This window comes from Triticum aestivum, chromosome 7D, assembly GCF_018294505.1.
Source record: "Triticum aestivum cultivar Chinese Spring chromosome 7D, IWGSC CS RefSeq v2.1, whole genome shotgun sequence".
Classification (NCBI taxonomy): domain Eukaryota; kingdom Viridiplantae; phylum Streptophyta; class Magnoliopsida; order Poales; family Poaceae; genus Triticum; species Triticum aestivum.
In genome coordinates, this window is record NC_057814.1 from 73,530,133 (window position 1) to 73,542,710 (window position 12,578).

Genomic DNA, 12,578 nt, shown 5'->3' on the forward strand with positions numbered 1-12,578 from the left:
GGAACCGGCTACCACGGCAATTTTTTGCTGGAACCGGCACAACAGTTTTGGCGTCGGCGAACTGCAACACTTTTTTTTGCTATAAGACGGAGACGACGTGCTGGCACTAGGGCAAGATGGCAAGCTGCAACCACGTCCTCTGGTTTTTTTGCTGGAAACATAGCTACTCGGGTGCGAGAGCGGCGAGGGGCGAGGATCGCCGAGCGGCAGAGATCCGGCGAGCTTCGACGCCGGTCATGTCGCTTGTCCATGGAGCTCCTGACAGTTAAAATGTTTGGATCGTACGCGTGTGATGCAACCGAGCCGAAAGTTTGGGCCCGCTGGCCGGCCGGTCCCTAGCGCTGGCCTTGTTCACGTGACAATTATCGAGACGCGTACCTACGGTTTCGAGTTTCAGGTCTCATTTGAAGGATTTTTTAGACGAAGAAGACTGAGGCAAGAGGGACAGAGCTGCAACAGATTCGTGTGGTGACTCAACCAATGCTTTCCGTGAGCGTGTTCCAATAAAATGGCCCGTGCAATTACAGAGCATGTGTGAGTTTGGTGCATGGCTTGTGTCTAGCCCAGTTTGGAGAGGTGCATGCTTTCTCTACAAATTATGCATTCCTTCGTTTCAAGTTCCTGCATTTCAAACGTTCCATTTATCTCATATCCTCTACTTTTTCTCTGTTTTACACCTGCATTCCTATAGTCTTTCTGTATTTCTTTTTCTATTCCTGTGTTTTTTCCAATCCTGTGAAACAAACGATGTGAACTCGCGTACACTGGAAAACAGGTTTCCTTTATTCCACACGAGAGAAACCAAATCGATATAAGGTGGCAACATTATCAGATAGATATATGGAATTCAAATTCAGAACGAGTTGATGAGAGCAACCAAATCACTGAGATGCGTGTGGGACGACCCACGCTCGTTGATGCCATCCTCCGCGGCCATCTTCAGCCCCTTCATCCTCTCCCTGATCTCCCGCCCCTCTCCGCTCTCCATCATCCTCTCAATGGCGGCCTTGATCCTCCCTCTCTCCAGCCGGTGCGAGCCGTCGACCTCCACGCCCACCCTCCAGACGTCGGCCACGTACCTGGCGTTGCCGTACTGGTCGCCGTGCAGCGGGTGGCAGATCATCGGCACGCCCTCCGCGATCGCCTCCACCGTGGAGTTCCAGCCGCTGTGGGTGAAGAAGGCGCCCACCGCCGGGTGCGCCAGCACCTCCTCCTGCGGCGCCCAGCTCACGATCATGCCGCGCCCGCGCAGCTCCTCCCCGAGCCCGTCGGGCAGCTCGCCGGACTCGAACCCGCGGATGAGCTTGGGCCGGACGACCCACACGAACGGCCGCTTGCTCAGCGCCAGCCCCCACGCCAGCTCCACGAACTCGTGCGGGTCCATGGCGGCCAGGCTCCCGAAGCTCACGTACAGCACGCTGCCGGGCTTCTGGGTGTCCAGCCAGCCGAGGCATCCGCGGTCCGCCTGCGTCTCGCCCAGGCTGGTGGACTTGGCCGACGGCGCCAGCTTGTGGAGAGGCGCGACGGCGAACACCGGGACCGACAGGTCCTCGCGGATCCGCTCCAGGTTGGCGGCCTCGATGGCGCCCAGGGTGTTGATTATGAGGCCCGAGGACTGCCGCGCCCCGGCGACGCTGTGCCGGAGCAGCTCGGCGAAATCCTCCAGCTTGCTCGTGTCGTGCCGCAGCAGATCCTTCACAAGGTACGGCGGCAGCTCCTCCACCGGATCGTCCTTGCGCGCATCTGCACAGATCCACCACATCGAGCAAACGGTCTCAGCTCGTGATGCATTCCCAGCTCGACCGATAACGAATCCAAGAATTTGTTTGCTGGTCTACAAAAATGGCGAATAGACGAAGGGAAGTCAAGCGAATGCGTCCATCACCTTGCACGGGCAAGTAGGCCTTGTCAATCAAGGTCTGGTACGCCATGTAGACCCGGAAGATGGCGGCGCTGGCGGTCATGATCCCCAGCGCCGGCACGCCGAGCTCCCTGGCCACGGCCTGCGCCGAGTACCAGACGACGTCGGTGATGACGCAGAGGACGCCGCCGTCCTCCCCCGCCTCCTCGGCGAGCAGCGCGGCCAGCCGGTCCCTGAACGGGGCCTCGGCGGCGTCGTTCATGGCCATGCCCATCCTGGCGATGTCCTCGGACGCCGCCAGCTCCGGGGGCACCTCCACGGGGAGGGGCACGAAGCGGTAGCCCGCGGGGTAGTCGGCCGGGTCCGGCACCCGCTGCTCGGTGTGGAAAACGGTGACCGCGAGGCCGCGGGCGTGCAGCGCGCCCGCGAGGCGGAGCACCGGGTTGAAGTGGCCCAGGAACGGGAACGGGAAGAACACCACGCGGCGGCGGCCCGCTCCGGCCATGGCTGCCGTCGACGTCGTCGTCTCTAGCTCTCTCTCTCTCTCTCCGTCCGGCGGGCGGAAGGCTTGCTCTGAGACTGATGAGACATGCAGAAATGGAGGAGAAGACTTTATTGTCGCTCGCCGGGAGTGCGGACGCGCGACGAGACGGCGCGAGCTGGCGCTGTCCCTGTCGGCCGGTCAGGCTGCGCGGGCCGTGGGGCGCTACCCTATCTATCGCCATGTGGGCTACCATCATGGGGCGGCATGATCATTGGGTCACAGAATCTCACGCTTGCCACGAGATGAATTAAGATGATTATCTGATGCTTGCCCCGAGCTGGATTGACAAGATTGGTACCCGAGTTTAGTACTATATCTTTTTTTCGCGAATACGCAAAGATTGCGTATCATTGCATTGATAGAAAGGGTGAAAAACACAAAGGGTGATGGCTACAGCGGCCACGCGTACATAAGTCGGCGCGGGCTCAAGTAGCGGGAGCAGTTAGGGTAGGGGCTGCTCGTCCCCGATACATCAAGTTAGAACCTATCTCTCAGAGATCATGATCGCCAAGCCGTTGGCGCCGGCGCTAGCCCATAGGCGAGCGTCTTCCTGAATAGACCGAAGCAGACTAGTGGTGGAGGGGTGCAGCTGGTCGAAGACACACCCATTCCGGTGTTTCCAGATTGCCAAGGCGGCGAGGGCAATGATGGAGTTTAGCCCCTTCCGTAGAGCAGCGGGCGATGTGGAGCATGCGTCGATCCACCATTCCGCAAAAGGGGTGTGGGTGTCGCGATCTGCACCAAGAGAGAACCTCGTGCCAAATTTGGCCGGAGAAAGGGCAAGCAACGAACAGATGGTGCATGTCCTCGGTGGCCTGGTCACAAAACACGCACCGGTTGTTGTGAGGTAAACCACGGCGGGCGAGGCGATCAGCCGTCCAACACCGATCCTGCAGGGCCAGCCAGATGAAGGCCTTGATGCAAAGGGGGGGCCATGTCTTCCAGGTAAGCTTCCACGATGCGTCAGTGATAGAGCCGTGGAAGAGCGCAAGATAGCAGGACTTGGCCGAGTAGACGCCGGACTCCGTCCATCTCCAGTGCAGCACATCTTGCCCGGCCACGAGGGTTGTGGTCTGCAAAGCGCGCCAGAGGTCGATGTACTGAACAAGGGCGGCGGGGCCCTTTTGACCAAGGACACTTTTGTTAACTCAAAACGTAGCATCAAGTGTATACAAAACATAACGAGCACGCCCGAAACTTTGTATAACTAAGATGCACACGGTCAAACACCAACAGTTTGACAAAAGAAAAAAGAAAAAATCAACATATCGACAATAGTAGTCATATAGGACCAACAGAATGCCTATATTGAAAGAGTTGGCGGTCCGATCCGAAGATTCTGCCACCCATGGTGGGTAAAAACTACCTTGGCCACCTGCTCGAAGTGCATAAACATTGCTTTGAACAACGGTTGGTATTCCGTTTTGTTAAGAATAGACCACATACGAAGCAAGTGTATATAATGAAAAAGCTGACTTCGTTTACTTAAAAAATATACTACTCCCTTCATACCAAAATATAAGACATTTTTGCCATTCAATTTGAACTGCAAAGACGTCTTGCATTTTGATTTAAAGATAGTATTTTGTTTCGATCTATCACTTTGTTCTGACGTTAAAGTCCTCCGTGAATGGACTTTTCCGTCCCGCCATTTTTCAGCTTATTCAAATTGATTTTTACATACAAGGACCGCCTGCAACTGCATCGCCTCCTTTCTTTCTGCGTCCGGGGCTACGAGCACGTATGCCTAATAGACCCACGCCCTGCCACGGGACAGTCCAAGGGAGCGAGCTTCATCTAGTGCGCAGCCTCGATATTAGCACGAGGAGACTTGTGTGGGATCTCATATTAGGTGAGATCAATGAGATCGATTTTTTTTGAAAAAGATCTACATGTTCAAACATCCTCAAAATAATTGTAAACACACATCAATGGTTGATGTTCAACCTCAAAAAGTTTCAGCTCCTAATTCGACCTACATAAATAGAAACAAAAAAGATAAAATTAGACGTGAATAGTGTCAACGTACTATTCACCCAAAGCCGTCAATATTCACATTCAAAATTTTCATTTTTGAATCTCCAAATGTACATCGATTTTTGAGCTGTTTTTTTTGGAGTTGTAGACATACCCCACATGGATGTTGTCAAATGATTTCAGTTTTTCTTCGAAATGTCCAAATATGAATTTTTGGGGTTGATCTCATGATCTCACCTAATGTGAGATCTCATATACACATTCACTTGGTACATGTGCCGCCTTCCGCGTATATAACATTTGTGTGGTAAATTGTTCATATGATATAATACATGTATGCTGAAATGTGTGTGTATGTGCAATGTACTCGAGAAATGACTATATTGAGTACTATGCTGCATTAAGTTAGAATCCAACTAATGTATGATTAAGATGGGGTTTATGTACTGCTTGATTAAAGATGTGTAATGTTAGATGTCATATTGGTATGTTATTTTAGATTAAAAAACATACTAGTGGCGAGCAGAATATATGATGCGTCATTGGTACAAAAAATATAAGTGACAAGTATTACTAGTCATGCGTCATTGGTATGCTTATTACTAGTGAGGGGCAGGTATCACTAGTAGAAAACAGGGCTTTGGTTTGGCCAGAAAAGAGCATTAATCCCGGTTGCATTACGAACCGGGACTAATGTGAGCATTAGTCCCGGTTCGAGCAGCTAGGGCACCGTACAGGCATTAGTCCCGGTTCAAATGGGACCTTTAGTCCCGGTTGGTGCCACGAACCGGGACTAAAGGGTGCGATGCCCATTAGTACCGGTTCGTGGCACCAACCGGTACTAAAGGTTAGACCTTTAGTCCCGGTTCGAGCCACCAACCGGTACTAATGGGGTTTGAGGCATTAGTACCGGTTCATGGCACGAACCGGTACTAAAGGTCCCATTTTCAAACCCACCCCCCCCATCGCCTTTTCAGTTTTGTAAAAAGCAAAAAAAAAGAGATAAAAACTTCAAAAATTAAAATCCTTCCAGATGTAGTTATGTTACTACATGTACTAGTTAGGAAAATTTAAAAACTTAAATTTGGACATGTTTTACAAAAAGTGTAGGAAAAATGTAAAACGGCTATAACTTTTGCATACGATGTCAGAAAAAAAACGTATAATATATCAAACTGTTCAGCACAAAAATCCGCATCCGATTTTGACCGCCTACGGCCTGTTTGTAAATATTTAGAATCCTCAAATTCTAAAAGGAAAAAAGTTATGCTCAAATTTCTGTTTTTTTATTTTTGTTAAATCTGGTCAAACTATGGTCAAACTACTTATTCAAGAAGTATTAGTGTTACTAAATAATTATTCAAGAATATTAGTGTTACTAAATAATTATTTCAGTTTTTTTAAATTTTGGTCAAATCTGGTCAAACTGTGGTCAAACTAATTATTCAATAAATATTAGTGTTAATAAATAATTATTTCAGTTTTTTTGAATTTTGGTCAAATCTGGTCAAACTATGGTCAAACTATGGTCAAACTACTTATTCAAGAAATATTAGTGTTACTAAATAATTGTTGTTTTTTAGAACAATAGTTTCAAACTCAAATAGTGAAATGTGTGACTTCATGCTCAAACTAAATTCCTGAGGGTTAATAGGATTGACATCTTACTATTGTCAGGAAAACAACAAGTGCAGACTTGGAAACAAGGGAGAATAGAACCCGAAAGTTAAGCGTGCTCAGGCTGGAGTAGTGAGAGGATGGGTGACCGTCCGGGAATTTAGATGATTTGAAATGATGAGGGGTGATTAGAGATTAGAGGTTAAAATAATTCAGAAATTTGAAAATCAAAAAAAATTTATAAAATTTCCTTTAGTCTCGGTTCGTGTGGCTTTAGTAACGACCTTTTAGGGTCGTCGTGCTCGCCGGTGAAGTAGAAAAGGTGTTCGTCACAGATAGTCTATGCTGCAGCAGGGGTTCGTTGTTGTCAACTTCTTTCGGTTTTGACAGTTGCCTTTTCAGCCGTGGACGTCACCTGGTTCTGATGTTGTTTCGGAGATTTCAAATGCAACATGGTGTTTTTTCTCTTAGTTCGTCGCCGACGAGAGCAAGAGGAAGATGGCGCTATATACCCAAGAACTTGTGTTTTATTTTTCTGCAAACTTTGCTTCGGTAACCCCCCTAGAAAAGTTTATGAATTTTGATGCAGATTAAAGATGGATTGAAGGCGGAAATTAGAAGGTGCCCCGTGAATCAAAAAGTATAATATAATCTTTTGTATCCAAATCAATCTAACGCGCTTGATCTGCAGTCCAGTATGATGATAGCATTTTTAAGTAACTTTAAGATCTTGTAAACTTTTTTTTTGCTATTATAAAGATGGTATTATAAAGTTGGCCAATTTTGATTTATGGTGTTAGCCTTTTTCGGAAGAAAAAGAAAAGCCAGGGCACCTTTCAATTCGAAGATTTTTTCACAGGAATTTTGGAGGATTAGAATCCTTAGGACTTTTCCTATGTTGGTTGTTTGATTCGAATCCTTTGCACCATTTCATCATCGGATTTCTCGCATTCACTCCTATTTGAAAGAATCCTTTGTTTTTCTACGACGCAATTAAACAAATCAAAATACTGTAGGATTGAGATGAGCATGACATTGCCATACTATTTTTTTTATTCCCATGTTTTTAAAATCCTGCGAATCACCACTCTGTTCTTAAAACCCACTTGTGCAAGTATATACAACGGGTGTGGAGGAGTACGCGTGGCACGACTTGCTGCCGAGAGCGGATCACCATTCACCAATGACTAGAGGGGTTGGACGCGTTTTGCTGCGCCGTTGGTGTTGTTGGGTTTCTTAGAAACATTACTCACTCTGTTTCAAATATAAGGTGTATTACATTTTAAAAAGTCAAACATTTTTAAGTTTGATCAAATTTGTAGAGAAATATATCAAAATCCATAATACCAAATCGATATAATTAGATACATCATGAAATGAATTTCCATATTTTTTGTTTAATATTGTAAATGTTGACATTTTTGGCTCTAAAGTTGGTCAAAGTTAAATGAATTTGACTTTGCAAAAAGCTAATACCCTTATATTTTGGAATTGATGGAATATTTAGTTTGGCGGGGCGGGGAGATGATGGAGTGTTCTTTTTATAGTTCGATGATTTGGTGGGCCTTTCTCGATGTGATTCTGTGTTATTTGCTAAGAAAACCCATATTTATGTGGGGAAATTTCTATGTCGGTAGCTGCATGTACTATATTGGTGGTACAGTATCACATGGTGGCATTTTTTTCTCTAGGTGGTAGGAGGATGCGCAAGATGGATTTGTTTCTATAAGCGGTTGCTGCTGATTAATTTAAAAAAAATGATTGGCCTGATCAAAATCTTAAACCAAATCCATAATTGAATACCTCAATCGAATTGAAGAGCTTCAAAATTAGGGAACAATAGAGAATTAAAATAATTGAATGAGAGAGCTCCTTAAGAAATTGTTGACTCAGTCAAAATTGAGCGACTTTAATTAGTTGTGAGGTCTTAAAAATCAGGAAGCATATTGTGTAGTATAAAAGAACTGAATTGTGACACCCAAGTTTTATTTGGATTTTTCAAAAGGTTTTATTTGACTTGAGGGGAGTGATTTAAAAAAAATTCTTCAAGAGAACTCTCCCTCTCATATATTTTTTTATGGCAAAAGTTTTATTTGGATTCACCCAAGATCTGCCTTTGGCCTTGGGAGAGTTCTTGCTCTTCATTTGGGCTCAAGACAAAATGTTTCCATTTGGGGAAAATAACCTTTGAAAATCTTTTTGAGAATGCACTATGGCTTTTGGAAAATCCTTTGCCACTTTCAACTATTCCTTCTTGCCATGGCATTAGTGCAAATCCTCTCTCCTAACCTTTCCCTCACCTTTGGATCATGATTTGCATCAAATCCAGCAAGTTGAACCTCCCCATGTGATCATTTCCATTCAAATTCTATTCAAATAAATTTCTGTCTTCTCTTCTAGCACTTGGAGATTTACAAAGGAACTCCTTTTTCTGTTTTGATTTTTGCCACCAAACCTTTTTCCCCTCCTAGTCCTTTGAACCCTCAACCTAGAACCATGAAGATCCACTGGTCTCCAGTTCAAAATTTTCAAACTACATCTACTGCAAGTTTGGACCAGATTTGCCAAATTTGGTGAAATTCATTCAAAACCTTCTCCAAAAATTCCAAGTAAAATCATGCAGCCTCTGGGTGCATTGAGTGGTCATCTCACCAAGTTACAGCTCCAGAAAAATTTATCTCTTTACCAAAACCTTCTGTCGAACACCTGCAGTGCATGGCCATGTCAAATTCAGAAATTCAGAGAACACTGCAGTGACTTGGTGTCGTTTTCTTCAGAGATGGGCATCGATCTCGCCAGTACCCTCGCGTCGCCTTGCTCCTCGTCCCCGCCCTCTTGTTCCTGCACCGCACGAGCGCCTGGCACCTTGCGGGCGTCGGCGACGAGCAGCAGAAGGTGCGCCGCCCCGTGACCGACGTCGGCGGCGGCTTTGCGGACGCCGGCGGGAGACACGGCGCCGACGACTCCACCCAGCGCCGCCCAAACCACCGGAGCCCGCCGCGTGGCCTTCCACTCCCCCGAATGCGCTGCCGCTCTCGTCGTGAACCGCAGGGCGCGGAGCGCGCTCTCTGCCGCCGTTGAGCCCGTGCGGTCACCTCACCGTGGACAGACGCCATTACGCCGGGGCCAGCTCCGTTTAGCGGTGGAACAACTCCAGTAATCTCCACTGATGCTGCCCGACCGCTCAAACCACCTTCCAATCCACTGCTCCGCCGTAATCACTCGCCGGAGATTCTCCGTTCACGGCCACCCCGTCGATCTGCCTATAAATAGAGGCCCCGAGCTTCAACTCGAGCACCCACCAGCCCTGCACTTCCCCTAGAGCACGCCTAGCCACTAGAAGAGCCCCGAGGAGGTCTCCTTCCTCGACTCCGGCCGCCGCGACCCGCCACGGGATCCAGCCCGATTCGCCCCTGTGTGTGCTCCTCCGCCTCCATTCTCTTGCCAGTAACTTCACCATGCATCTCTCGTTCTGACCCGCACTTCAATTTGAAGCTTGCAGCCCTCCACCGGAGTTCCCCATCCTCACCCGAACCGCCGTCCGCCGGAGATAGTGTCGCCGTCGACGTGGTGCTCCCCGTTGGACGAGTCCACCACCCACCGACGCGGAAGAAGACACTGAAGCTCTTGGTACCCTCCGTTTCTCCTAACTCGCCGTGGTTCGACGCCGGCGTCCACCGCCGTCTTCGGGCGCCGGCGAGCTTTTCAAACCTGACATGCGGACCCCGCGTGTCAGCCTCTGTTCTTTTATCCGCGAACCGTTTTCTGTTGGCGCCTTCGGGCAAAATACGCTTTCTCTCTTGCGCTTGCGCATTTCCAAACGAACCGTTTTCTGTTTTCTCAGTTAAAACCCTGGAACTTTTCTGTTTCATTACAGAAAGGTCCCTGGACAGAAACCTTTATAACTTTTTAATAAAAAGGTATTTTTGAGTGATTCTTTTTCTGACATTCTTAAAATTTTGTCTAGTTTTTTATGGGATTTATTTGAAAAATAATTGGCAAAGTTTCTGTGCATGTGTTGGTTTTCACGTTAGTACCCGTTTCGTGATTGCCGTAGGTTCCGGGAGAGGTGACGGAGCCGCGAACTTCGCCGAGCTAGACTCCGACTTCTACGAACCAGGCAAGCATGTTTTGAACATTTGATATGACAGGTGTTTTGCATGTTTGCGTGAAAGTTGGTGCGTGGCATATGAGTGTCGGTAAATACCCTCGTTGCTTGTGAGGCAACTACCCGGTTGTTCCAAAGTCGTGATGATCTCTGATGAGAGATGGCCTAATCATGTGGTGACATGAAGGGCAGCAAGGTGGTACTGTTGTAGCATGCCAGCCTTGCGTCAACCGACTTTCTCCGACGTTAACGTGGTTGGAGCCACGTTATCGTTTCTTTTCCGCATGTTCCAAAGTTGTGATGATCTCTGATGAGAGATGGCCTAATCATGTGGTGACATGAAGGGCAGCAAGGTGGTACTGTTGTAGCATGCCAGCCTTGCGTCATCCGACTTTTCCCCCGACGTTAACGTGGTTGGAGCCGCGTTACCGTTCTTTCCCCTTTCCGTGCTACCACATGTCTCATTGCCAGGGATGCGGTTTAGTAAGTTGGTAACCTCTTTCCGTGCACACACCAGACAGAGAGGCCGGGATGATGGTACCTTGGCCCAGGATTAAAGCCAGTCATCCGGTCAGGGGGCATGGGTGTTTCCGGTTGGGACCGAGAGGGGGGGGCACCCCCTTATAGCGCGCGTATAGAAATTTGATCCCATGCTACGCGAGGTTGTAGCCTCCCCGTCTCAAGGTTTTTCTTGAACGATGCCGAGGGTGATCCCTGGCTTCGGATGGTTAAATTGGGTGTGTACTGGTTAGACGTGTTTCTTCCAAAACACCGCAGACGGAACTAGTCCTCGTGACTACTGAAATCCGTTGGCTGTGGTTAAGTACAAACTCTGCAGAGCCAATTCCTTCCAAATCATCGTATCCTTAATCAAGTAATGAAAACATTATATCCATATCTATCCGCGTGGAAAACTTGTCCCCGGTGAACCAGCTCAAGTGGTAAATCCAGTTTTATTGTTATTCCTGTGGATGGACTAACTTTATATTTGTTTCATGCTCGTGATAAATTATGTTCCCAAACTATTGTATTATTGAGCTGTGATATAAGCCCTTTATGTGACGTCGCGCAGACGTCCGACTGTGGCGTGTTTTTGCTTCTTACATTAAATATAAGCCCTTTATGCGATGTCGCTCAGACGTCCGACTGTGGCTAGCACTGTCTTTATTTTCTGTTATAAGCGCTTTATGTGGTGTCGCCTCGACGCCCGACTGTGGCATTATTATTCTGCATTTTCCGCTCGAGGAGTCTTTCAGACACTCGTTTGGCACCAGCATTATTATTCTGCATTTTCCGCTCGAGGAGTCTTTCAGACACTCGTTTGGCACCAGTATTACTATTCTGCAGTTTCCGCTCGAGGCGTCATTCAGACCCTCGCTTGGCACCCAGTATTTATTATCTCTATGTCAGATCGCACTGGTTACTTATTCATGTACTTCATGTTTGCATTTGTTATATCTTTTGTCCGAACTGTCTTGCGAGTACTTTCATAGTACTCACCTGGCTTGTTGATTTGGCCAGATGTTGACGAAGGCGATCTCTTGGATGAAGAGTTCGATAGCGCGTCCGATGCCTAGAGGAGTCCCAGTCAGTCCTGCGCGATCCCGGATTTTGGTCACTTGCTTTGTTTACGCTTCCGCCACCCGCAATAAGTCTTCTCGAGCCTCACTCCGACGCTCGAAGAGCTGTAGTCTTCTGGAGTCATATCACTCGCTTTGCGGTGATATCTCCACCATCGTTATTATCGTGAGTTAGTAGTTTGCCACCCTATCCGCCGTATTGTTTTATCGGCGTGCATGTAATAAATTGTTGGGCAGTCTCTGCTCAACCTTGTATTATATTTAGTACTCCTGGTATTTTTCTTCTGTGACCAATATATTGTCTATCAGTGAGAAGGAATTCTTTCTCGCTGGTCCGTAACAGGGATTGGTTTCTCAATAATTATTTTATTGAAAAACCGGTCGTGACAAGCTTGGTATCAGAGCCAGGCTGACTGTAGGAAGCCACTAGGTGCGATCGCTAATCGGTTATTAGCGTCTTTTGTGCTTTTTCAGCATTTTGCAATTGTAGCTATTTTCTGTTGGTCATCATAAATTTATGACATGACTACTCAGAATTTTTGCCTACTTTTGTAGATGGCTGGCAGCAGCTGTGAGAATCGAGTGTTCACCAACGTGCCCGAGGGGTTTGTCAAGCTCCTCGTCTCCATCACCAAGCTCGCGATCGGGCCAGCAGCTCGCCCGGAGTTCACACTCTATCAGCACAAGCTCAGTGACGACGTGTCTATGCACCAAGCCGTGGTGCAGTTCAGGGGAGGACGATCTGCTGCTCGCCACTTCCGTTTTACGGGAAGGGCCATGCCTACGGAGAGGCATGCCATGCAGATGGCTGCCCGCGAGGCGATAGCTCGCCTTCGGGACATCCTTCCTACGATGAAGACTCGTCGCTACCGCTACCTCCCATGCCATGTG

At 47.9% G+C, this 12,578-nt stretch overlaps 1 protein-coding gene across 1 annotated transcript; it reads right to left on the minus strand.

Moving 5' to 3' along the window:
* Positions 1-765: 765 nt before the first annotated feature.
* Positions 766-2,550, minus strand: LOC123167683 (DIMBOA UDP-glucosyltransferase BX8). The gene is made up of 2 exons (XM_044585537.1): positions 1,886-2,550; positions 766-1,743 (listed from the first exon to the last, which is right to left on the minus strand). Exons 1-2 carry the CDS (start codon positions 2,364-2,366, stop codon positions 854-856), a joined length of 1,371 nt encoding a protein of 456 aa, XP_044441472.1. The 5' UTR covers positions 2,367-2,550; the 3' UTR covers positions 766-853.
* Between the last annotated feature and the right edge of the window lie 10,028 nt (positions 2,551-12,578).